Source organism: Solanum dulcamara, chromosome 8 (assembly GCF_947179165.1).
Source record: "Solanum dulcamara chromosome 8, daSolDulc1.2, whole genome shotgun sequence".
Lineage (NCBI taxonomy): Eukaryota > Viridiplantae > Streptophyta > Magnoliopsida > Solanales > Solanaceae > Solanum > Solanum dulcamara.
This window is the reverse complement of record NC_077244.1, coordinates 73,163,813-73,190,060: the sequence shown is the minus strand read 5'-3', so window position 1 is coordinate 73,190,060 and position 26,248 is coordinate 73,163,813. Positions and strand designations below refer to the sequence as shown.

The window sequence follows — 26,248 nt, the reverse complement described above, 5'->3', positions numbered from 1 at the left end:
CATGTATTACACTTTCCTCCACATAGATTAGTTGACCAATTAAATCATGCCAACACTATCAACTTTACACATATAACTTTAAGATTAAATGCCCAAAACTTGATCTTCAACACACTGTGTCCATTGTCTCTTCAGTTCAAACGAAACCCTCTTCCTTCTTCACCGATCAAAACTTAGGTAAGTGTATGAAAGTTCAATCTTTCTTGATTTTCATTCAATTCTTAGTTAGTACAAACTGTTATGTTAGTTTATGTTGCCAATTTCCAGGTTTAAAGGTTGAAATCAAGTGTTGAAAATTGCATTTTTGTTGGGCGTTTTGACATTTCTATCAACTGCTTCTTGAAGTGACATTAGTTTGTGTTTGCATGGTGGTTTAAGAGTGATGATCCAGAAGATTATGAAGACTGGAAATTTTCAGGTGGTTGTTCGAGAATATCAAATAACCCGTGCAAAGAAGACACATTTGTGGATCTGAGCTCAATGAAATTCTCGAATCCAGAATGGTCAGATACAAATATTAAAACCAATGAGAACTGCCGCAGACATTGTCTTGGCAACTGTTCGTGCCAAGCATACACATATTATGATAATCAAAGATGCTGGTTTTGGGGGTTGAAGGTCAATAATCTCCAGGAGAACTACACTGGTGGCTTCAACCTCTTTATCCGCATTCCCCTTATTGGTACTTACCTTTTGAATTTAACTTATGTATAAATAAGAAGCTGATGTGTGACCATAAGTTCTTCATTTTACCTTTCTGATACCATCACTTGTTTCATTTCTTGAATTGTTTTCATAAGTTGGAACACAAGGACCATTGAACACAACGATGACATCCTCAAGGAATCAGAGACCCCTTGTTATTTCCATCTCTCTAATTCTTGGAGTTATAATTCTGTGCGGCATTGGTTATATAATTTATCTGAACAAAAGAGTGGAAAGAAGTGAAGGTAACAATGCATAAATTTCATCTGCTTTTTCTCAAGTTCAACTTTTGAATATCGTGATCACTTTATTGTTTTGATTATAGAAGCCAGAGAAATTGTTTTGGGAATGCCTATGGAGTACTTGCCTCATAGAGATAGTTCTGATGAAGATTTAATCACTGAAGGTGATAAGAAACGGATTGATGTCCCGTTTTTCAGCCTGAATAGAATACTAGTTGCTATAGAAAATTTCTCAAATGCAAGTAAGCTAGGGAGAGTTGGATTTGGACCTGTTTATAAGGTTTTGCAACTCTCTTTTTTTCCTTCTTCTGTTCTAAGTTGTTTTACCATTCGGATTCTTTTTCTTTCTTTTTCGTTATGCAACAGTTCTGAGAAATATTAATGTAGGGTAAGTTCCTAGGAGTTATAGATATGGCAGGTAAAAGATTGTCAAATAACTCTGGGCAAGGTGTTGAAGAATTTAAAACTGAAGTAATGTTAATTGCCAAACTGCAGCACAGAAATTTAGTTAGGCTTCTAGGCTATTGTGTTGAGAGAAATGAAAATTTTTTGTTGTATGAATATATGCCCAACAAAAGCTTGGATACATTTCTATTTGGTTAGTATACTCCCCTCCCTACCTCAAAACTCCTTGTTTATGATCGATTCCCTCTGAAGTTATCTTACAAACCTTGCAATTAGATCATGCATTCTGTAGAATATTGAACTGGAGGATTCGTTTTGAAATTATATTGGGTATTGCTCGAGGGCTACTTTATCTTCACCAAGACTCAAGGCTAAGAATCATTCATAGAGATTTAAAGACAAGCAACATATTGCTAGACGAAGAAATGAATGCCAAAATATTAGATTTTGGCTTGGCCAGGATCGTTGAAGGCAAAAATACAGAAATCAATACTAACAAAGTCGTTGGAACATAGTAAGTCTCTTAGTACTGCTTTCACCATTGTTTTGGTGGGCAAAAGATATATACACATCTAAAACTTGGTATTAGTTCACTCTTATGTATTGATTTACACAAATTAGATGCTAAACTAACCTATTCTGGAACACTAAAAACAGTGGTTATATGTCCCCGGAGTATGCATTGGAGGGACTCTTTTCAATTAAGTCTGATGTATTTGCCTTCGGAGTGGTCTTACTCGAGATCATAAGTGGGAGGATAAACATGGAATTTTTTGAAGATGTAATCTCATTGGCTACGTAGGTACCAAATTTTCTCTCATTAATACATATGTCATTCTGCTTAAAGCTTTCATTGACTCAAAATTACTTATCACAGGTATGGAGACTCTGGATGAAAGACAGGGCATTAGACGTGATGGATCAAACCATTGTTGAGTCGTGCGATGAAAAAGAAGTGATAAAGTGTGTGAATGTGGCGCTCCTATGCGTTAAAGAAGATCCAGCTGAGCGTCCTGTAATGTCAAATGTAGTTTACATGCTTGGAGGTGAAAGCATGACACTTCCAAGTATTCCTTTTAAGATGTAACCTCCCAGTTGCGGCAAATGGCAAACAAAAAGAAGAAGTAACAGCAGCTTGAAGTTTTGAATACTTTTTGCGGATTGCTTAACAGCTTAACATAAAGTGTAACGTAATCACTTTTGAGGATTGTAACCTTGTTAAACCAGTCCACTGATCGTGGTATTTAGCATAATGCTAACTTGTAGTTTATTGTGGATTATGTTTTTGAGTTACATTGTGATATTGTTAAATGTTTTTGGTATTAAATTGTCAGCCCAAATAATGCAATTAGCGCCTTGTTTCTCAAATAGTGATGCTGCAGAATACCATTGATGAAGGCAATGAAAAGCTACCACAATATCCAACAATTTGTAGGATTTTGAACTTTTAATAAGTGAAATATGTATTCACTTCAACAAGATGTGAATTGTGAATTGTATACAACAATAACATCAAAATACATACAAATGTGGCCTAGCTAGAAATTTACAGCAACAACAACAACATAAAGATTCATTTCATCCAAAACATAGACAACTTTACAGCAACAACAACATCAAAATAATACTACACCACCACCTATCCAAAACATAACCAACACATTTTAACAATTAGGCTTCAATCTCCATATTCCAAACATTACCAACCCAGTAGCGATCACACCAACAATAAATATATTTCTTGCTCGATTTATTTTTTCATCAAAAGTCTTGACTTTCTTCAACAAACCTCAGATCACCTTATTTGCTTGAGGAGGGTGTCGATCTTCATACCAATAAAAAAAATCACAGCCATCCATTTTCTACAAAATCAATCAGAAAAAAATAAGAAGCCCACAATTAACAGAAAATACTTATTCCTCTTTTGTTGTACTTACAAGAAATAAATGGAGCTTTAAGATTCACATAAAGAATCTTAACATAGAATAAAAGTTGCAATAGATGAGCAAAAATATTAACATAAAGAATTACTTTACCTTTGAAAGTTTACAAGTAAAAAATCTATGACCTGGATTTAATTGGGTCCAAGAAGTCTTTAATAGTGCTTCATTACCAAATTTACAATATCGACATTTATCCAAAAAGGCCATGGAAGAGTTGAAGAAACTCGACATGAAAGTGTAGGAGAAGAGTGACATGAAAGAGAAAAAACAAAGAAGAAGAGAGAACTGATTTTTGCCTTTTTCTTTTTTCAAATCAGAAAAACAAGCTAAGAAATTAGGGCAAAAATGAAGAAGAAGGGGCATAAATATATAAATAAGAGAGATGACCGTTATAGGCCTTGTTTGTTGCCACATCAGATGAAAAAATAGCTTCTACGCGCCTTAGGTAAGTGCAAAACATGCGAGGGGCCAACTATTTAAAAAGTGTCAAAATGACACATCAAACCTTTACATTAGGTGTCTAAAATAAACATTTCATAATTTAGGTGTTTAAGTAAAAATTAGTGCCACTTTTAACGCAACCGATGGGTTTGGCCGTTTATAAAAAGAGGAAAAGTGGGAAAGAGAAGAGTTTTCCCTCCGCAATCGAAAATGGCCGATTTCTCAGCTTGCCCTATCTGTAATCTCAGAGTTGTAACCCATGAACTGGAGAGGTGCTTCTACTCTTCTTGATTTTGTTTTGTTTTATCTCAATTTTTTCTATTCTTTTTTCTTTCGAGAAAGTTCTGAAATTGATGCGATTAATACAGGCACGCTAATAGTCACTTCGACGACGAAGACATTGCCAAAGACTTCGAATTGGCTCAAGAAATTGCCCTTGCCCCTTCAAGTCCACCTTATATCCCGGTACTCCTTTTTTTTTCTCTTTGTAAATTATTCTCTTCTATATTACCATCTCTTCAGAGTACCAATTCTGAGGTCATCAACCTGCCTCCGTAGATTTTGGAGTCAAATTGGTAATCATTTGGTTGCAAATCTTTAGAATTTTAGAAATAAAAAGTTATAATATTCTGTCCCTTTTAAATTGGTATATTATTAGGATAGAGGGTCATAGAAGATATTTTAAAGGTGTAGAATTGTTTTTGCTAGCTCTAATTTTCTAAAACGTTGTTTACCTGATTATCAGGTTGATGATGACATGCAGTGTGAAACTAGTTATCGAAAGAATCAGGATAGTAGTTCTTTGAAGTGTGAGGCTAAAAATTGCAATCCTGGAGAGAAAGATATTGCTGAAAAAATAAGGATTTTATCTAGTGTGCGCCTTAATGAAGCCTGTCCTCAGATTGGACAAGGCTTGATGGATTTGTTGAAGAACTGCTTAGAGTTGGAGACTGAAAAGACCACCACTATTTTGTGTGGTAACGTTGATCATTTCCAAAGCAACCATTCAGAGGATTTTGGGTGGGGTTGTGGCTGGCGTAATATCCAGATGCTTAGTTCTCACTTGCTTAAGCAGCGGCAAGAAGCAAGGGAGGTCTTGTATGGAGGTTCTGGGTTTGTACCTGACATCCCTTCACTCCAAAGATGGCTTGAAATTGCTTGGGAAAGAGGCTTTGATAAACAGGGCTCAGAAGACTTTGATCAAGCGATTTATGGCAAAAGAAATTGGATTGGAGCAACAGAATGTGCTACGCTCTTCCGTTCATTTGGCCTTCGTGCCAGGATAGTGGACTTTGTAAGCAGGGAGATAGACATTAGGTCAAGTGGAGTTGGTAAATGTGCGGGCATCATGGAACCACAGGTTTATGGACCAATGGATAGATATCTGTCCAAAGGGAAAAATGATGTATCTGAGGCTGTTTCGATTTCATATGATGTAAAAGCTAAGCCTAAGGTCCAGCAGGCACTCATTGATTGGGTGTGGAATTACTTCTCTGACAATAAATCCAGGAAACCCGGCAATCATGGTATCCTAGTCAGTGAAAAAGCGTAAGTGAATTTAGTCAGTGACTGTATTTCCTTGATTAACTTGGATGTATGTGATCATCTTTACTTGTGCATAAATTTTCTTGGTTACCGATCTCGTGTTTCATCATCATTCTCCTTTTGGTGATGAGGTCTCTTATAAGCTTTGTTGAAACAGGCCGTTGTACTTCCAGCATGATGGCCATTCAAGAACCATTGTTGGGATTCAAACTAAATGTCAGAGAAATGAATCGATGCAGTACAATCTATTGATCTTAGATCCAGGTCATGTAAGTATTTGCACATTTCATTCATAAGCAAGACTTGTCCTCACGGCTCTGTTATTGCTTTGGTCATTATGGTTTCCCTATATTGTCATATTTCTTGAAAGGTGTTTTGAGTCATCTCTGATGGCTGTATTTATTATTTTCCTTGAGAAGTGTATGTGAAATCCCTAGTCTTCCTTTCCTTAGTTAAATGGTCGTAATGATTTTTAGAAGATGTAAAATCATATTATATCAGATGGTGGATGAGGACTCGGAAACTTGCTTTGTGCTCCATAAGTTCCTTTATTGGCAATTGGCTTTCATTGTTTAACCTGCTTATGTATAATTGGTAACATAACTAAGACTGTAAGGAATTTTAGCCTTTTGCAGTAAATATATTGTTTAGGGTATTCTTACATTACCAGTACATCTGAAATTGAATATGTGGTTTAGAAAAATACATATGAGAGATTTGTGATTGTGCTACTCACCATTAATGGAGTTGTGCTGCAAATGTGCACACTTATAAAAGGATCTCCATCAACTTGGTACAATCTGTTCCCTTTTTTGTTAGTTCTCATCACTTATGGTTAAAAGATCATTTGGGATGCATGATGCATGGGATAGTCATTGTAGTTATCAAAATGTTTTTGTTTCTCCTCCCTCCCTATTCTTGTTGAGATGTTGAAAAGAAATCTGACAATGCTGCTCATTTCGAAGCTATTAATGCCCTTTCAAGTTGGGGAAGAAGTTTGATGACTTCTCCTTATCAATTTTTTTTTTGATGACTTCTGATTTTTATTGTTCTTTTTACTCATAAATATTGTCAAAGTATCAAATTGCCTGTCCTGCTGCAGGATCATGTTACTTTTAAGATAATCATGTCTAATATCTCTAGATTACTTAACCTGAAGTTCCACCATACCTTGTCTCAGACAACAGAATCCCTGGCTAAATCTCTTAAAGGAAACTTCGGTTGGCAAAAGCTAATAAAAAGAGGTGTCCACACTCTAAAGAAGCCATTATATCAGGTTATACTGCATTTCAACCGTCTGACATTTAATTATTTGTCCTCTTTTGAGTTATCAATAATGTTTTATTTATCTTGCAGTTATGTTTTCTTGATTCTGGAATTGCCTCCGGGGAGCAGATTGAAAGCCTAAAGAATCTACACAGCATCCGTGTTGAATTTTAGTCCTAAAATCCAAAGGATGTAAACTTGAATTTCACAGTTTTTTAAAGGAGTGCTCTTAGCTTGCATGTATTAATTATGTGTACTGTCATTTTGGAGATGAAATATAGGTTAAACTGTTTTACCATATATATTCTGCAAATATTAGCTATCGTGACACTAAGCTCCTGTATCTATTGTATCTATTAAAATGAGAAAAAGATTTTGAGTTGGAGGTGTATGTTAAGGTCCCTAGATCCGGATCAATCAATGGACTATTAACGGGACAGTCAGGCCCAACACACAAGTCTCAGCCTTGTCTTTGTTCCTTGACTTGCCTATGATTGCTGAATTTTTGCAATACATCGAAGGGAATTGCAGACCCTGGAACTCATCAGAGAGTTTCCGATCTCTTCCGTTTAAGGGAAATTCAACCTCCTCTCAGACAGAGGGTTACAGATTGAGTAAGCTCACTGGCTGAATAGCAAGAGTCCTAACAAAATAAATGTAGGAAGAGTCCTAATTCACCTAAGAAAGTTCTATTAAGTGTTGTCAAAATGCGCTTAAGCTCTGAAGCGAGGCTCAAAACGTGTTGAGTGCTTGCCTCGCTTAATGTGCGCTTCAACGTCGTCATCAAGGTTTGAAGGCATACTTTTCCTTACCAATGAGCCTCTTTTGAAGAGTGACACTAAACAACTGATATTTCACTTTATTGTAATTTTTGTTCATATATTTTAGTCTTGGACTAAACATATATATTTGTATTTTTTCCTCCGATTGCATGCTTTATTTGCGCTGCTTTTTTGCTTTAGATAACAGTGGATCTATTTGAAGCTAATTAACTAATTCAACACCTATCAATCCCATACCAAATGCAACAGTGTGATGACTAACAAATTAATAGTTTACATGAGGGTGAACCCTAACTCTTACCTTTGATGCAATTATCAGCGAGGATCAATTCTTTTTCTCCATACTTTGGAGCCTAACAAATCTTGAATAAACACCATCTGGTTCTGCCATCAGGTTTGAGTGGCTACCCTTTTCCACAATCTTACCTTTGTCCATAACAACAATAGTATCTGAATTTATTACTGTGGAAAGCCTGTGAGCTACTGTGATCTGTGTCACTTTTGTGATCCCGGAGCTGTTTTGTTTCATTGATTCCAGCACATTCATCACTGCCCTTTCAGACTCGGTATCTAAGGCACTTGTTGCTTCATCCAACAGCATTATTCTTGGCCTTTTGAGCAAGGCCCTTGCTATTGCTACTCGCTGTTTTTGCCCTCCAGAAAGTTGAGAACCCTTCTCCCCAACAAGTGTGTCGTATCCATCAGGCAAGTTACTTATAAACTCGTGTATGTTTGCTGACCTTGATACTTGCACGATCTCAGCTTCTGATGCTCTTTCACTCCCGTAGCAGATATTTTCTCTAATTGAGCAGCTTAACAGGAGCGGCTCCTGCTGTACCAATCCAATCTGTGCCCTCAACTTTCTAAGATTGTAATCTCTTATATCCTTGCCGTCAATCAGAACTTTTCCCTCATTCGTATCATAGAATCTCAGTAACAACGCTACAATTGAAGATTTTCCAGCTCCACTTTCCCCAACAAGTGCCACCTTTAATCCTGCTTCAATTTGTAGACTGAAATTGTTGAGAACTGTTATTTCTGGTCTTGATGGGTAACAAAACTGGACATTTAGGAACTCAATTTCTCCTTTGATGCTTTCAGGTTTGGAAATATCTGGCATGTCTGGTACGATTTCTGTGCTCCGGTCGAGGATTTGGAATACAGGTTTTAGTACATCTATGGCTGATATTACAGTGGGTAGCAGTGTCCATAGTTCTGTAATTGAGGGTACAGTGAGGGAAAATATCTGGTATGCCCTTATCCCATTCTCAAAGCTGGCTTGATTCCTGTCGACAAGAATTGTTGTGTACCATAAGGCAACTGCATGAGCTATGTTCCATAAGCAGAGAGAGATGCCTTGAATAATTCCAAATTTGATGCTTTCTGACTTGCCTTTCCTAAGTGGTCTCTTTAAGGACAGTTTGGCCTTCTCAAGTATCTGTTCTTCGTGGCAAAAAGATGCAACAGTTTTTATATTAGTTGCAGATTCAGAAGTTAGGGCAACAAGTTCGGAGTGTGCTAGACTACTATCACCAGAAAATCCTTTAGCTGACTTTGCTTGAATGAGGCCACCGATGAAATGGCATGGCATCACCGCCCAGGCTACCAGACCCATTCTCCAATTAACTTTCATGCTGACAATTGTTGCAATCAATATGGACGAAATGCACTGGACAATGACAGACATGCGGTCAGATATTATGATCTTGACTGTGGATGTGTTACTGGCTATCCTTGATGTAAGTGATCCAATACTGTTTTCGGGCTTTTCAAACCAAGCTAATTCATTTCGGAGTGTGGCTGCAAACAATTTTTGAAATATGATAAGCATCAACTTTTATACAGGGGACTAAATTGAATATTAAAATAGGCAGGGAGAAAAGAGAAAATAGAAGAAAAAAGAAACATAGATTGATGGATCCGATCTTCTGGGAATGTATAAGTAGGATACCTGTGTACAAAGCTTGCCTTAGATTTGTCATGGCCTTTTCTCCAATTACTCCAAATAAGTAATGCTGCAAAGTGTGAGCAAACAAAGAAGCCACTCCGATTGAAGCAAATATTGCTGAATACAGAGCTACTTTCTCCTTTGAATCAGGATGGTAATATGCCACTCCTATTGTAATGATGAAGAATCCAAAAACAGGTTTAGAGATGCCCGCAAAAGCTGCTGCTAAGGAGCCAATAATAGTCTTTATGATCTCTTTCTCGTTCAAGGCAAACCAGATTCTGAAAAATATATGTCTTTCTTTTCTTCGGATCTGCTCCTTCTCAGGAAGTTCCTTTAGCTCTCTTTTGCTTTCATTGGGTTCATCAGGTTGCTTATGGTCCTGAGATGAATCCTCTTGTATGGATTGAACTTTTCTATTTGTAGCCTCCAACCTATCAATTATGTATTTCATTTGAATCAATTAACCAGTCTGATTGTAATGATGAATATGGTATTGAGTTTAATCTGACCTAGTTTGACAATCTTGTGTGATGCTCTGCATGCTAAATAGCCTGTTGTAGAATGTACTCGTAGTTAATAGGTTATTATGTGTTCCCGTCTCTACAATTTTCCCATCCTCAACAATAGCTATCATGTCTGCATTTACAATAGTTGACATTCTGTGTGCAATTAAGATGACTGTTCTGCCTTGTGCTGCTGTCTCAAGTGCTTCTTGAACTTGCTTCTCTGACTCTGTGTCAAGTGCACTGGTGGCCTCATCAAGCAAAAGAATAGGAGAATTTTTTAATATTGCTCTTGCTATTGCAATTCTCTGTTTCTGTCCACCTGATAGTTGGAGACCCCTTTGCCCTACCTAGAGTAGGACATTTTAACAAGAAAGCTAATTCAGCATGCCTCAATTTTTTCATGGAAGCTTTGTTATACAAGAATTGACACAGAATAGGAGGATTTTTTAATATTGCTCTTGCTATTGCAATTCTCTGTTTCCGTCCACCTGATAGTTGGAGACCCCTTTGCCCTACCTAGAGTAGGACATTTTAACAAGAAAGCTAATTCAGCATGCCTCAATTTTTTCATGGAAGCTTTGCTATACAAGAATTGACACATAGTTTTGAATGTACTTTGGTCATGCTACAACTACTTCCTTTTGACTTATCATGCTTAGAGGATGACAGAGGAGCAGTAAAATATTTTAGCTATTAGAGGCGGAAGAGTTTAGAATCTTCAGTTTAGGGTATTTGGCTCTTGATTTCCTATAGTATTAATTAGTAAATTTTTATTCTTAATTGTATTCTGCCGGTAGTTTTCAATTTACTATTTTAGGGGCTTTCTTACGTAAGCAACCCTCGTTTATCATCAAATTGTTATATCTTATGTCACTTAGTACTTTTAGTATGGGATGTAGTAGCCTGCTGCTCTTGTTTGCCTTCTTTCATTTTCTTTCTGTGCCATACTGGCAAATTGAATAAGCAACAGCACTTTCAGGTGATCTTAACAAATGCTTTCTTGAGGAAATGATTATACTGCAGGCTGCAGCTGAAATTGGTGTTCATGGAATTATATGGTTCACTTGAATAGTATATCTACTGTGAGAGTTGGAAAGCAATGTATTCTCATTCTTCTACTTTAACAATCTCTTATGTTCAATGTTTCGAAAAGGATTTTCCAGGTAAGTCATTTTGCCTTGGAATCAGGTAAAGGCACAAGACTTGCTAGGTGCACACTTTTTTCTTCTTCCAGGTGTTCTCAATCCTTAGATGTGCCTTTCGCCTTTCGGTCTCCTTTTTATTTCTAGAGGTGGAGAAGCAGAAAACCTTCTTTCTTAGATAATGAGTATAATAATTATTATTATTAATTTTGACAGTGAGGAGGTGTGTGGTTGACTGTAGCAGGAGTTAGGAGAGGTAGAGGTAGGCCGAAGAAGAACTGGCAGAGGTGATTGGACAAAACATGGCAGGACTTCAGCTGACTGAGGACATGGACTTAGATAGGAAGGTATGGAGGTCGAGGATTAGTGTATAAGGTAAGTAGGTAGTTGAGTGTTGTTGTACTTCTAGTAGTATGATTTAGTTATCACGTAGTTTCTTTTTTTTTTTCCAATGTGTATTAATATTTGTACCTGCACTTGTTTTGTACATTGCTATTTTGTTATCTCTTTTTCTTTCTTACTTTGTTGCATCGGTTAAATTTCTTTTGAGCCGAGGATCTATCGGAAACAACTTCTCTATTTCACAAAGGTAGAGGTAAAGGTCTGCGTACATCCTTTCCTCCCCAGACCCCACTTGTGGAATTGCACTGAGTATGTTGTTGTATTATTATTAATTATTAATTTTCCTGTTCCTTCCGGCATTGTTCTGCCCATAACTCCATGACTATAGAAAATCTAATCATTCATTCTATTGAAAATATAAGGAACGGAATACCACAAACTGTGTAGACGGTTATATTTCTTTTGTTTTTTCTTTATAGAATTAGCCTAATGAAACAGTTGGTCATGTATATGAGTGATAGTGGTCTGACCTCTGTTAGATATTGATCTGGTAGCTGGGATATGAAAGAATGTGCATTTGCCAACAAGGCAGCTCTTTCAATCTGTTGATCATTCGCGCCAATGTTTCCCATCTTAATGTTTTCTTTGATGCTGCCAGAAAATAGGGATGGCTCCTGGGAAACTACTCCTATGTTTCTCCTAAGAAACTTCAAATCAAGATCTTTGATGTTGTGGTTGTCAAGGAGAATCTCACCTGATGATTTTCATACTGAGTGAGTTTTTGGATTTTTGTTATTTACCTATTGTATTTGATTATGAACATTATGAAGCTTTTAGACATTTACATGTGAAACTTTCTTTTGTTATGGATGCTTCTGCAAATTCAGCATCTAAGAGTAATGATTAATAATGAATATTTGACCAACCTCTCACGGGATCATAAAATCTCATTAGTAGGGACATGATGGTGCTTTTACCACACCCGCTACTTCCAACAATTGCCACTACTTTTCCTGCTGGAATTGACAAAGAAAACCCTTGAAGAACTAACTTCTCCTGCCGTGATGGATAAGCGAAGTGTACATCCCGTATGTTGATATTGCCATCTATTTCTTCAAATGTCATCCCTCCGGAGTCGGCATTTATTGTGGGTTTTCTGTCAATCATCTGGAAAACTTCCTTTCCTGCTGCTTTTGCTTGATTGAAGATTTGTATATCTGGTGCAGCATATGTAAGTGATCTGAAATTTGAAAAAGAAAAAGAAAAACTCATCCGGTTGCTGTTTTTAAGGTACTTGAGTTTCTTCTTCATAATATGAAGAATCTGTTGAAGAATATGAGGTTTTTGCTCTTACATTGCTCCAAACAGAATACTCATAACTGCAGCTATGACATCTCCTCCTGTTGATCTCTTGGCTGTTACAACAACAGCTCCCACCCATACAATTAGAGCCCACGAAGCGAAAGTTATAGTCTGGAACGTGCCTGTTCCAAGACCTTTTATAAATGCTTCTTTCTTGCTTAACTTCATTTGTCTTTCTATGCAATCTGAGAAGGATTTGATTGATAAATTTTCTCCAACAAAAGCAAATACAGTTCTGATCTGGGAGATCGTCTGTCATAGAGCATCAGATATGCAGTATGAATAAATTGTCTTTTGATATTGCAAAATAAGATTGGCAATTGAATTATGCGGTATAACATGATATTGTTAATGCAGAAATTGCTATAACTTGTTACCTCTTCTACCATTGATGTGGCCTCTGACAGGTTTGCCATTTTTATATTCGAAATCTTACTCATTCTCTTTGTGTAGCTGGCGCCAGTTAACATTATCAATGGAACAACTATTAAGGATAGGAGAGACACTTCCCAGCAGGATACGAATGCAATTAATACTCCAGAACCAAACGTTGCAATGCATGATAGAAAATGTCCCAACTGTCACGTGAAAAGAAGATTTCTTAGGTATAAACGGATATTAGATTGTAAATTATATATTTATTGACTTCTGGATGTGCACCATGTTACAAGTAATTCTTTTTAAGCAAATCTTTCAACCTGCTATTGGACAGTCTTTGAACTCGATTTTGTACGACAGGCAACTGGTGCAGGTATGAAGAAGCATCTTTGAAAATTAACTGTATCTCATCTAGGGAAGGGAGGGCTTCTTGAGTTGTTAAGCTACTGATTATGAGGGTGTTTGATTAGTTATATACTCACATTTATAAGCCTAGTGTTTACAAGCTCGAATTAGCCAGAAGTTTGTTTTTTGCCTTATAGCACTTTAGGTTTGATCAAGATTTTTACTAGTTATCTTTAGGATCTTCTAATAATGCATGAAATATCCATTCATACCCCTCCCCCCAAGCAAATAAAAACTAACTCTTGCTCCCTTTCATTTCCAATATTGTTCTCTTTGTAAAGATGTTTCTTAATTTATATTTTTGGTAAATGCTTTGAAGCTTACAATAATGTTTACAGGGATGAGCTTTTGTACCTTCTCTCCAATGGTGTCCTGTATGAGTGACATGTGGTTGCCTATACCTGTAAGTACTTTGCCAGTAGTTAACTCTGTATCAAATGCCCCAATATCCTGTCTTAGCACTGCACTTAGGAATTTCAGTCTCAAACGTGCTACTTGTCTTTGACTAGCGTACATCCAGCAGCCTATCTCTGCCACATTAGCACTTTTTAAGTTCTAAATTATGGAGTTGAGTTTCATTTTCAAATCAGTGTGAAAGAGTAATATTTTGAGTCTTGCTAATCGAAACTTTAGTATGATGGTGTAGGAAGGATGTGGTTACCCAGTACTCCAGCAGGAAATGTTGCAAAGGCCATATACCAGACATAAGGGACGACCTGAAATTACGTGTTAAGCAAAACAGCTGACTAAGACCCTTCTCCTAGTGAATATGTATTACACTTCCAAATACATTTGTTTCAACTTTTAACTTGAAATATTCTTTTTTCTTCAATTTCAATCAAGATATGCCAGCAAAGTTAGTTATACCTTTTTGAGTGCTCTAACCATAGCTGCAGTGTCATCAATATTGTTTCCAAATGCATCAAGGGCTTTGCCAAGCAGATAATAGCCAACAGGCTGGGCAAGTCCATGCACAATGGAACCCAATGTCCCCAAAGCCATGAGTGTCCAGTCAAGTGCATCTGCTTCACTCAGTAGTTTGTGAAATGGCAAAGTCTCAGATGTAGCCTTCTTAGTCGCATCATCCGCGTCCTCAGCTTTTTCTTTCTGTTCATTGTGATCATCAATGGCCTCTCTAACTTGAGGCATCTTTCTTTCTGTTGTTTTCATGCACACGTACTGGCTCTATTTATATGCATGTGTTTTAACATATATTATTATTCAATACAAACATGTAGTTGATAACGTCCACAGAGAATATTTGCTGGGATATACCTGAGGAAATAATATACAAACATAGTAGTCGGTCATGTTGTCTAACCTTATAGAATATGGTAAACCACAGATTAGTTAGTACGTATGAGTTGTTATCATATTAATTGATATTCCATTAACTGGCATGAGATTATCGACAAAATAGTTTAGTCTTTTTTTACTTTGTTTCCGTATGTCCAAGTCTGAGGATTATTCAGTTTATAATATTTTCGAGGAAAAATTACTTAACTACACTTCATTACTTACTATATTTACTATTATTCCCTACCATTCTAAAATATTTCAAAAATCCCTATTTATATTCAAAATCCACCTTCATCCGGATACATCACTCTTGAAACCCAAGACACGATTTTCTTTCCTATTTTCACTCCATCTCTTCCTAATTTCACTCCCTCAAATCACTACAGTTAATTACCATTTTGAATTTCAAATTTTGTTCTCTCTCCACTCAATCTCAACTTCCTTTTACTCTATAGGTAATTTTCGTTCTTCTTCATCTTCAGTTATTTTATTTCAATTTTTTTTCGTATCTTCTTACTTCTGATACATATGGATGATGCACCTTCATTTAGTATTGATATTACCCAATTAGACATGCATAATACTGATTGTCTTCATAATGTTGTTGAAAATGCTTTGACACAAATCAGATCCGAACCAATAAAGGATCAATTAAATATGGCGAAGCAGAATTCTAAGAAGGAGAAGGAGAAGAAGGATGTATCTTCTTCTTTCAAAAGAAATGTGGAAAAAAAACCCAAAAAGGGTAGAAAAATTGGATCCCAGATTTCTCGACCCACCTTTCCCAAGGTATAGATTTTCATTGTAAATTTCTTAATTTTGATTTTTGATTCTAGAATTGTAGTTCATTGAATGCTGATAATTTTTTTTTGATGTATCATGTTCTAAATTGTGTTTGTTGATACATAAAAACCCTAATTTTGTTATTAATTTCGGTTCTTATTACAAGTCGAACAACATAAGGATATACAGAGTTTAAAGTTTTAAAGTGCATCTCGAGATGTTTGTAATCCAATTTATGTACTTTATACAAAAAAATAATACATGATACATTTGTTTAATTAAGGTCTTAAGGAGTATTAGGTATATTTTTGGTTTGATGTGTATCTGATACATTGGAATCATCATTATGTATCAAATTTATAAACTGGTTATGATACATGTTTTAGCTCTGTTTATCTGATATAGTTTGATCTATTTTTTGATAAACAATTTGGACTAGTGTTTATGTATCATGAACATTACTTTTGTATCATTGTAGGAGATTTTGTAGAAAAATCCTCAAATCCCGATATATCTTGTTGTTGCACTGGCTTGGGCTTAGCAGATGATGTGGAAGGCTCTGAATGTGAAATAAGTATATTACCATGTATACACCTAAATTAAAGATGGCTGAAGAGAAACAACCTGAAACATTGCCTGAGCCAACTAAACTTCCAGTCCCAAGTTCTGTTTTACCAACTTTTTCATCTTAATGTTCATGGGTTTCAAGAAAATAGGTCCATTCCGAGGAACAATTTATTAGGGACAATGAATCTGCAAATAGCAAAGAGAAAAAATGTTCAATCTTCGAATTCTGGGTCGGAAGTTGATGAACCTTTTGAAAAAGCTTTAAGAAAAGAGGAAAAAAAGCTGTTTTTGTAACTACACGCCCAAAGTTTATATATCAAAAATCTTAATTTTTTTTTTGAATTTTGTAGTAGTAGAATGTACAATTTTATTTTTGTACCAATAGTAATTTTTTTTTTTGGATATTCAACAATTTAGCAGGAGGATGGGGGTCAACCTCTTTCATGACCCATGGCCCCAGTGTGTCACTTGGTTAGCATTTGTAGAACAAAATAAGTAGGGCTGGTTTTTCGATAGGGAAAGAGACAGGGGAGGGGGAGTTGGCCGTAATTGAGACAATTCGGATGGACGATATGGATTTTCTGTCACCCAACCTACTTAAACAACCTAAAGGCTTGGCCCCGTCCCATTTGGAGAATGACCCCTTATGGCACGGCTTAGTCAGTTATTCTCGCAGTTCAGATAAGATGAATTCTTTCTTTGATAAGCAATGGAAATAGAGGTCTCGTAGGAAAAAGACAAAACGTAGGTAGGCTGCCACACGGAGTGAAGGTAGCTAGCCAATTCCCCAAGGTCTAGTAAACTAAGGTGGTAGTGCAGACAAGGTTAATTCACTCTGGGATTGGTAGTCCCGTCTGCTCTGACGTCGTAATAATCATTATAATACGATGATAGCAAGCTTCTTTCCGACCAGACTGACCTGGCAATTATCTTCCTATAGATAGCTCCTTGCTTATAAAAAGATTTCGGTCATAAAGAGACCTTAAAAATGAGTTTTCTAGAGGTCAATTCTTTTTTCCGGTCGTAGTATACGGCATTACCGGTCTTAGTCTTAGGAATCCCATCCCTAACGAGAAAATCCGGGTTTTTTCTAGACTAGACCTTCACGCGAATTAGCTTCCGAGGTTGAGCAGTCTCAATTTCACTACAGGATTAATTCCTTCGTGCACTTACATACAAATCTATAGGTAGTTCATCTCCTTCTAAGAAAAATATCCAAAGTTTTCATTTTTGATCGAATTCCATCTAGTAAACCTCGAGATCTTTAAAATCAGCAACAGACCATTGGCCATTGAGTGTTATATACACCTTAATCGAAATGATTTGGGGTTGTACTTTAGCATCTTCAATAGTCAACAGTTCTTTGGGTCTTTTAGTTGTTGTCGTAGAGCGACCTTCGGTTCTTTCAGTTGGAAAGATAGGGAACTTCTTTAAATAAGCTATTATTTGATAGAAATGTAGAAATGGGAACGGTTAGAAGGAAGAGAGAGTACTTCTCGGGTGAGAAGTCCGATCAATGACTTGAAAGTGAGGAATAGAGAAGGACGAAGTAACGAGAAGAGGGGTGAAGGGGTGGAAGGAGAGGAGAGCGGGTAAGAGGGCTCCATCCCCCCTTTCTATGACGACTAGATTGATTGATGCCGTGGATGGTCTAAACTCTGCTTTCCATTTGCTAACAGTGAGATAATGTCCAATAATTAGAGATGAAGTGGGAAAGGCTTCCCTCGGTACAGCGAGGGAGGAACCAAGCCTTCGCTCGATCACCGAACCACCAATCTTAACTCCTTCAATTGGACATGTAGGTTATATTCGTACTGGTTTCTTATGTGGAACCATAGAAGGAATTCAATCACTACTAATTGGTATCTTTATTTATGCATCAATGACGATAGATGCATTCGCCATAGTTTTAGCATTACGGCAAACCCGTGTCAAATATATAGTGGATTTAGGCGCTCTAGCCAAAACGAATCCTATTTTGGCTATTACCTTATCCATTACTATGTTCTCATACGCAGGAATAACCTCGTTAGCCGGCAATCTAAAAGGTTGGCTCAGTGGGTTGGTTTGGCCGCCTTTAAGTGAAGGGGCGCATCCAGGGGTAGGCTTTCCTGTTCTCCCTTACACGGGGCTCTCTCCCCAAGCAAAGAGAAATGCGGTACCGGCTGACGCTAACCTACCCCCGTACAATGCTATGAGGAACGTGTAGTCACTTACTTGTAAGAAAGTAACTCGACTACTAGGGACTTGAGTTCTTGCTTTTAGCTGGCATGCTGATCCGCTATTACTAGTGATTCAAACGAATGAATTAAAGAATGAAAAGGCTAATGGCCTTATTTATTAAAGGAATCCATCTCTCACTTCTCCTATTCTCTACTTACTTTAGTAGAGGGTCTTGCTGTGAAGCTACCCTTTCTGCTGCTCATCGCTTTCAGACCCATATTAGTGCTTAAAGAAAAACCTCTCTTTCGGGATCAGTCCCGTACTTAGATGTAGTAGTCAATCAGCGGGACGGTCCTTAGAAAAACTACAACTAGTCAGGAATTGCGTAAGAGAAGAGACGTCATAAGTAACAATAGCGCAAAAGCAGGCGGTGGAGATCCGCAAAGGTAGCCGAATGCCTGGGGCTTACGACAAGGAGCGTCTGGAGTCTCTTAAGAAAGGACAAAGACTAATTAATATCATGTTTACACCGATCGGATTTCAAAACTTGACTGGAAAAACCAGCCAATCTACTCTCTTGGTCTCCCCCCTGTAACTTGAGAAATCATAAGAGAAAAGGAAATCGTTGCGTAGAAAGTCGTGCTTACTATCTCCTCCATCGTTGTTATGTAAGAGGAAAAGAGCGAAAAGCTGACTTTTAGGTAGTGGCCTAAGCGCTAAGAAGTGAACATCATGCTACTCAGACTATATGCTTAACACATAGTTCAATCAAGCTAAGAACTAGTCGACCTCCTTACTTCTTTACTGCTCCTTCCCCTCACCCTCAAGTCACGACAGGGTTTCACTCCCTTAATACTCCTTTACAATAATTCTCCTAATATAAGAAGTATCTAACCTATCTAAACGCAAGCATGCACGAGTCAAAGGAGGCATCATTGACATAATAGGAATATTTCGTCTATTAAGGAGGATTCCCCGAATACCTGAAATAGAGATAATCATAGAAAATGTGAAATATTTGATAGGATCCATTTTGGGAACGTAGAATGTAAGAGAAATTCAAATGTGAAACAATACGTCAGCTAAAATACATAGTTGATTAGATCAGTCATTCGTATAACCTTCCTTCCAGTCGAATAGATTATATGAAAGCAAAGACAAGAGGCGATAGTGGCATCGGTCTTCTCGTTCCATGAGGAAAAGGTCCGGAATGGCCTAGAAGTCATCTCCTGATTCGTTGATCTATTGAGCTAAGGCAGCTCTGTATATAGTGTTTTAGACTCATACTTCATCGTCGCCTGGTACTTTCGAGGAGAGGTTGAGTGAAATCAGCAGCTAGCCTTTTCGGAATAGGAATGCCCTCAGTTCTTGCTCTTCATATCCAGTTATTCCTGGAATCCAAATGCAGAGAATCGTTGACAACATGAATTCGTATGCAAGATACCGAATTGGATCCCTTTCATAGATGGGAATTGACTGTTCCAGGGAATGCTCTAGTCTATTTCTAACTAGTGGTGGAAAGAGAATGAGAAAGAGAGTCATGAAAGAGAATCGATTTCAAGTAGCAGTAGAAGTAGATTACGTAGTAGTGGTAGCTTGTGACCTCTCCTCTGAACCCTATTCTTTTCCACTAACATCTCGCCCGGTAGTAGTAGCTTCCTCCTGTCGCCGTCCCACCCTTATAACAACTCTGGAACCCAAATCAGTCTTGCAGGAGTGGTAACCCCTGTAGTAAGACTCTTGGGCCTCGTAGTCAATCTACTGATGAGCCTTATCGCCAAAGAAGGGGGAGCCTACTTCAGTTTTAAAAAAAGGAATTGAGAAACATCATAGGCTGTGTTTTAAGTGAAGGACAAGAATTCGGTCTTTTAAGTCTTAGATACTGCAACGGACGTTCTTGGTTGAATGTACCATCAGTCTTAAGACTTGATAGTACAGTCATAGCCCAAATATGGACGGGATGCAGAAGTCTTTATTTTATATAATTACATTACTTTTTCCCAGTCCACGCCCAATCAGAGTAGTAAGTGTGCCTATACGCACCTTAACTATGATAGCGAGATTATTACTGATAAAACAACATTTAACGATTCATTGGTGTGTCATCCACATTCAGACAAGAAAACTCATTCTAATAGGCTACATGAGCCCTTAATAATTCAATCTTATCGAGTGATTGACTGAGCAATCAGTCAACATCGTTCCTCTTACGAGTATCTTCGAACCTCTCCTTTACCTTTACAGTTGAGTAACTACTAGTACAGTACCTTGATCATATTGCAGATAAAGTGACGTTTCACTTCTCATATCATCTATGTGGAATTAGATAATTCTCATAAAAGCGTTATAATGCAATATAGAAATCAAGTCTTGTTACTATCTTCGCTTTGGGATATGAACTTATGCCCCTGTTGCCAATATGCATGGCTAGCGTGGTCAGGTACGAAATGAGTTGAACTATGTTCAATGAATCGTTCAGCCACTTCGTACCTCACTATTAGAGTGATTAGAGTCTCGCGCAAGCTTTACCCGACCGGTAAGGTCTTTAGTACCATAGACTGATGAAATGATAGCGTCCATCAAGCCAGCGACTAGGCCCCAAGGTCGGGGACACCGAGACCTTTGCTTAAATATGAAATTTGGTTTAGTTAGATAAAAAGAGAAGAATTTTTTCTTTCTTCTCAAGTACTGCAATGGTTGAGTCTGATTATAGGCACCATCCATTCTTAACCTTGACAAAACCTTCATCCATCATTATAGGCAGACAACACTAACAAAGAGAAAGTGACATGATTTGTTTTATGGACAGTTTCCTGTGTTGCACCGAAAAAAAGGACCTAAGAGACGAGCGTCCGCCGTCGCCTGAGACATACACAACACACAGTACAAGACTTCTTCCATTGTCTAAGGTATATTCCTGCATTTCATTACTGATATCGAGCTGGAAGAGCACTGGATAGAGACTAGATGCCATCCGAGTCGCCACCAAGAGAAAAATAGAAAAAAGTGCCTGGATTTCAATTGGATACCCTTTTTCTTTGTTCCAGGTACAAGTCAAGTTGAATTTACAAAAAAAAAAATCAGTGTTAGAAGTATTCAAATTCATAAATTCACTACGAAACAAGGCCGGAACCAATTTGAGACTTTGAAAAACTTCAAATAGTAAACTTTGGGTGGGCAGCGGGAATAGCTCTTCTAGCATCAACATGGATTGACCAGAGACTGGGAGTAGTCGTCCTCTTTTTCCATAGTAGTCATCCAGCAAGAAAGGGCCTTAGAGGATTGAGCTTTTTGAGAGCACCGCACTGCGATTGAATGGCGGATTTTAATGATGAAGAGAAAATAGGTCGTTGGGCGGCCTGAAGGTTGCCACGAGTAAGTAAGTTTGGGGGACCGAAGGCAGTTGCGTCGGATGGGCGTCAAGTGGTTGATATTATCCCTCCCGAACCATAACTTCTTGTTTCCGAGGGTGAATCTATCAAATTTGATCAACCATTAACGAGTAATCCTAATGTAGGCGGATTTGGTCAGGGAGATGCAGAAATAGTACTTCAAGATCCATTACGTGTCCAAGGACTTTTGTTCTTCTTGGCATCTGTTATTTTGGCACAAATCTTTTTGGTTCTTAAAAAGAAAGAGTTTGAGAATGTTCAATTGGCCGAAATGAATTTCTAGATTCGCAGATTTATCGATATCAAGTTCGTAAAAAGAACCAAATTTTTGTTAGCAATTATTTATGAGAAAAAAAATGAAATTATGAAAACTCCTTTGTCTTATTTAGACTCTTCTGAAAAATCTACATTACATACTCTTTTTCTACGAGATGCTGGGAATCCCGTTGAGTTCTTACGCTTTCATGTTGACAACTCAATTCATTCGATTACTACAGGGATGAACCCAATCCGGAATATGAACCATAAAAGAAAATACCTGGGCGTAAATGGCACGTAGGCAGTGAATCGGGTTATTCTTCGTTTCATGTGGTTCGTCGGTAGGTAGGGCTTCCATTAGTATAGTACCATGTGCTTGTGCAGGTGAAGTGAAGCTTTTGTTGATTGATTCCAGATAGGTCTCTCGAGCCTTCTTTCTCGCTCTCATCTATTTTACATAGATGATTGGTCTTGAGCGTGAAACTCCCCAGGGAGTTAGGATGCCTCAGCTGCATACATCACTGCACTTCCACTTGATACCTATCATAATGATAAAGGGCTTGTCTCGCCGTGACCTTCTCTTTCATTCTCAAAAAAACTGAATCTGAAACAAGGTTTTTCCTAAATTTCTATGAGAAAGTACATGAATGAGTTTAACCTATTGTCTCTACGATATAGAGTGAAGGAGGAAGACAAAAGGCAATATTCGAGGACCTATGCATCAGTGTACTGTCATGATCACATATTAGCTCGATTTTATTGATGGCTTGAAGGCGAAACCGCCTATCAAGTGGTTGAAGAGCTGTTTGGGTGCACCCAAATAGCTCTTCTCGGGCAATGTATAGCTTAAGTTGAGCTCGCACCAAACAAAAAAGGAATAAGTTTCGAATTTCCGAAATCGCCTTAGCTAAACCTATAGAATTCCACTTTTTTTTCTTTTTCCTTGAAATTTAGAATGCATTAAGGGGAAAAAGACCAGAAACTCTTCGCTGAATGTGGCTCATAACTGGTACCGGTGCAGTGAGGTATTCCAGTCGCCTGCGGTGCGGTAAGGCACCACCCTGTTGTGCCAGCAGGCAACTCCGGCGTGTCAGCTTAGTTATCCTCATCAAACCACTTACTTGATGTCTAGCTCAGGAATTGCGTAAGAGAAGAGACATGAGCTCGAGATAGCTGCCTGATGAGAGAAAGGGACGCCGGGTACAGTCTTTCGCTTAAGAATATGCGATTCCTCCTGAGTGAAGTTGTTGGGGGAAGAGAAGATGAGGAAGCTAGTTTAATTGAGGCCCTATTTTCAACATGCTGAAACTTTCTGTTTCGTCGAGCCCTGAGCTTGTAGTCCTCCTTTGAGTGTGGGTTCAATTGAATGAATCTGTCAAGTCAAGGAAAACGTACGTAGCAGCAATGCAAGGATGGTGCATCGCCTATTTCTCGTTCTCGCTCGGGAGCCAGACTATTATCAGATTCGAATTTAAGATGAAAGTTTATGTATCAGATTCTCATGTATCAAGCTTTACTACTTCTGATACATCTACAACCTATATCAATACAAGATGTTATGTATCAACCACAATTCAGTTGAAAACTAATACAATAATTTATCGAATGTATCAATTATTCTTATGTATCAGTTATTCTCATGTATCAGTTTGTGTATCAGATTCTCATGTATCAGAAGCTTTACTGCTTCTGAAACATCTACAACCTATATCAATACAAGTTGTTATGTATCAACCACAATTCAGTTGAAAACTAATACAACAATCTTCAATGTATCAACCCTTAATCTATCGAATGTATTAGATATGGTTATGTATCAGCTATTCTTATGTATCAGCTATTCTCATGTATCAGTTTGTGTATCAAATTCTCATGTATCAGAAGCTTTACTGATTCTGATACATCTACAACCTATATCAATACAAGATGTTATGTATCAACCACAATTTAGTTGAAAACTAATACAACAATCTTCAATGTATCAACCCTTAATCTATCGAATGTATCAGATATGGTTATGTTTTAGCTATTTTCATGTATTAGTTTGTGTATCAGAAGCTTTACTGCTTCTGATACATCTACAACCTATATCAATACAAGATGTTATGTGTTAACCACAATTCAGTTGAAAACTAATACAACAATCTTCAATGTATCAACCCTTAATCTATCGAATGTATTAGATATGGTTATGTTTCAGCTATTCTCATGTATCAACTATTCTCATATATCAGTTTGTGTATCAGATTCTCATGTATCAGAAGCTTTACTGCTTCTGATACATCTACAACCTATATCAATACAAGATGTTATGTATCAACCACAATTCAGTTGAAAACTAATACAAAAATCTTCAATGTATCAACTCTTAATATGTCGAATAGAGCAATACAAATGTCAGATAGAGCAATGGAGGGTGAAGAAGAGAGTACACTGGACGGAGGAACCTATTCAGAACTACTATTTGCCGGCGACGATGATGGCGGCCTAGCAGGATGTTTCAGTTTCACTACTTCATCTTCCCCAAAAATGCTCTGTTTTGGTAATGATACTCCGATACTTGAAAATTATTCTGTACAAACACCAGAAGCAAAAATCCAAAAATCTGGACTCACATGCACTAGAGATTCACAATCTGCTTGTTCAAGTAGCAACATCAGCAAGCCCAATGTATGTAAACAATTTTAATTTTCCTTATTTTTGTACTAAATCTGTCGAATGGTCATGTATCAGTTATTCTCATATACCAAACTCAAATATAAGATGAAAGTTTATGTATCAGATTCTCGTGTATCAAACTTTAATGCTTCTCATGTATCTCGAATTGCTTGATGAATTTCGAATTTTGGATTGAAGTTTTGGTACGATCCTATGCTTTGTTTTTTTACTTTTTCAAGTCCCTTATAACTGTTATGCTTTGTATGGGTTAATTCCCTTATTTTAGCTAAGTAATTGATTGAAACAAGGAATCCTACCTTAAATTACGTCACTATCCATAAATAAATCAACAACATTAATTATTATACACCCAAAACGTGATGTATTAGAAGAACCACTGATGTATGAGAAATTTGGGAGAAATCAGGAAAATCGGGTGATTTAAAAAAAAATAAGGAATAAGTTATAATTGGGCTTTTTCACTACGGGATTTAGGTATAGTATACTATTTTCAATTCCCTTTTAAGATTTAAGTCATTGGACCAAGTCTCTCATGCAGTTGAGGAATCCAAGAAGCTAATTCCCATAGTTATGCGTTTGCTATATATTCGTTATTCTGCGGTATATTCTATCAAGTATAATTGCTTTCACTTGCTTTTGATGAACAAAATTACAAATATAATAGAAGATTAAATTATTGTGGCATTTAAAACCGATTGAGTGTATTATTTTGATTCAATAATGTTACTTTGGGTTAAGGTCCATCTGAAATAACTTGTTTACCTTGCAAAGATAGCAATATGATTGGCGTACAATTTATCATTTTCAAGCCTCACTTGTTGAATTACATTGGGTATGTTATTGTTATTGTAATGCCACTGTATATTCTACATTATCAAGATCAACTTGTATTACTCGGGAAAAGAATGGGTGCGGAACACGTTTTCAAGTGTAAGTTATCCAGATAAAATAATTTTTAGACGACATAGAAATATGTATTAATTAGTAAAGATATCATTCCATTAATTTAAATTGACAGATTAATATTTATTGCATCTGTAACTTGAATATATTCATTTTTCTCTACACAGACATCTATTGGTTTAAAATCTTAGTCCCTGTCAGGATAGTTTTTTTTCTTTAATTTCAGATCAAATTGACTTGAGCACAAATACTCCCTCTATTCAATTTGTGTGTTATCGTTTGACTTGACATAATATTAGTAAAAAAAGAAAAACCTTTTGAAATTTGTGATAAAAAATAAACTCTAGTTATTTATGGATTCGAGGAAGAAAATAAAATATGAAACACTTGCGTTGTTCTTAATAGTTCATTGCGTATTTGCATTTGTCTATTGGGAATTAAGGTTTAGTGGGTGTCAGCCATCTGATTGTCTTTATTAGTTATAAGCAAGTGCTTGCCGGTACCCGTACAGCGGACGAATAGTTTAGTACCACCAGCAAATGCGGCTTCAAAATTTTAGTTCTATGAGTTTTTAGTATTGGACCTTTATATTTCTAAAGTTATGCTTTCATATGACCTATTTATTGCTATCTTAGTGTAATTTTGTACTTAAAAAAATAGTGAGTTCAGATGAACTAGCTATTCATAAGACATTTAGGACCAAAGTGGTAAAATACTTTTGGGAAATTAGGAAAGAGTATCATTTGAAAAAACGTATAAAACCCTCCAGTGAACAAAGCTAAAAATCTT

The 26,248-nt window shown here is 37.1% G+C and overlaps 4 protein-coding genes and 1 long non-coding RNA gene across 8 annotated transcripts; 3 read left to right on the top strand and 2 right to left on the bottom strand.

The window, feature by feature from the left end:
• The first annotated feature begins 99 nt into the window (after positions 1–99).
• LOC129901552 (G-type lectin S-receptor-like serine/threonine-protein kinase At4g03230) lies at positions 100–2,702 on the top strand. Of its 4 annotated transcripts, none has more exons than XM_055976770.1 (6): positions 100–177; positions 268–682; positions 801–950; positions 1,031–1,227; positions 2,010–2,154; positions 2,230–2,702. In XM_055976770.1, the coding sequence occupies exons 2-5, from the start codon at positions 481–483 to the stop codon at positions 2,055–2,057; spliced, it is 597 nt and encodes a 198-aa protein (XP_055832745.1). In that variant the 5' UTR covers positions 100–177; positions 268–480; the 3' UTR covers positions 2,058–2,154; positions 2,230–2,702. The 4 variants fall into 4 exon arrangements, with proteins under 4 accessions (XP_055832745.1, XP_055832746.1, XP_055832744.1 ...); XM_055976771.1 differs by adding an exon at positions 1,629–1,866 and having other exon boundaries at positions 801–1,545; positions 2,010–2,150; XM_055976769.1 differs by lacking the exons at positions 2,010–2,154; positions 2,230–2,702 and having other exon boundaries at positions 379–682; positions 1,031–1,729.
• Positions 2,703–3,894: 1,192 nt separating this feature from the next.
• LOC129898885 (uncharacterized) lies at positions 3,895–6,847 on the top strand. The gene is made up of 6 exons (XM_055973600.1): positions 3,895–4,008; positions 4,105–4,201; positions 4,482–5,284; positions 5,439–5,550; positions 6,462–6,557; positions 6,638–6,847. Exons 1-6 carry the CDS (start codon positions 3,947–3,949, stop codon positions 6,719–6,721), a joined length of 1,254 nt encoding a protein of 417 aa, XP_055829575.1. The 5' UTR covers positions 3,895–3,946; the 3' UTR covers positions 6,722–6,847.
• A 639-nt stretch (positions 6,848–7,486) lies between these two features.
• On the bottom strand, positions 7,487–9,813 carry LOC129898887 (ABC transporter B family member 14-like). Its single transcript, XM_055973602.1, has 2 exons — positions 9,281–9,813; positions 7,487–9,129 (listed from the first exon to the last, which is right to left on the bottom strand). The coding sequence occupies exons 1-2, from the start codon at positions 9,729–9,731 to the stop codon at positions 7,655–7,657; spliced, it is 1,926 nt and encodes a 641-aa protein (XP_055829577.1). The 5' UTR covers positions 9,732–9,813; the 3' UTR covers positions 7,487–7,654.
• Positions 9,814–10,043: 230 nt separating this feature from the next.
• LOC129898888 (uncharacterized) lies at positions 10,044–15,487 on the top strand. The gene is made up of 4 exons (XR_008769448.1): positions 10,044–12,043; positions 12,225–13,237; positions 13,754–13,818; positions 15,344–15,487. It is a non-coding gene; the product is annotated as an uncharacterized LOC129898888 (long non-coding RNA).
• LOC129898886 (ABC transporter B family member 4-like) lies at positions 13,831–14,609 on the bottom strand. The gene has a single exon (XM_055973601.1). The coding sequence runs from the start codon at positions 14,583–14,585 to the stop codon at positions 14,277–14,279; it is 309 nt and encodes a 102-aa protein (XP_055829576.1). The 5' UTR covers positions 14,586–14,609; the 3' UTR covers positions 13,831–14,276.
• Positions 15,488–26,248: the final 10,761 nt, after the last annotated feature.

Coding starts and splice junctions, on each gene's coding strand:
- LOC129901552 (XM_055976769.1), top strand. CDS start 481: ATGAAATTCTCGAATCCAGAATGGTCAGATACAAATATTAAAACCAAT. Junction 683..800: donor TATCCGCATTCCCCTTATTG/GTACTTACCTTT, acceptor TGTTTTCATAAG/TTGGAACACAAGGACCATTG. Junction 951..1,030: donor AAGAGTGGAAAGAAGTGAAG/GTAACAATGCAT, acceptor TTTTGATTATAG/AAGCCAGAGAAATTGTTTTG.
- LOC129898885 (XM_055973600.1), top strand. CDS start 3,947: ATGGCCGATTTCTCAGCTTGCCCTATCTGTAATCTCAGAGTTGTAACC. Junction 4,202..4,481: donor CAAGTCCACCTTATATCCCG/GTACTCCTTTTT, acceptor CCTGATTATCAG/GTTGATGATGACATGCAGTG. Junction 5,551..6,461: donor TGATCTTAGATCCAGGTCAT/GTAAGTATTTGC, acceptor ACCTTGTCTCAG/ACAACAGAATCCCTGGCTAA.
- LOC129898887 (XM_055973602.1), bottom strand. CDS start 9,731: ATGAAATACATAATTGATAGGTTGGAGGCTACAAATAGAAAAGTTCAA. Junction 9,130..9,280: donor AAGGCAAGCTTTGTACACAG/GTATCCTACTTA, acceptor AATTGTTTGCAG/CCACACTCCGAAATGAATTA.
- LOC129898886 (XM_055973601.1), bottom strand. CDS start 14,585: ATGAAAACAACAGAAAGAAAGATGCCTCAAGTTAGAGAGGCCATTGAT.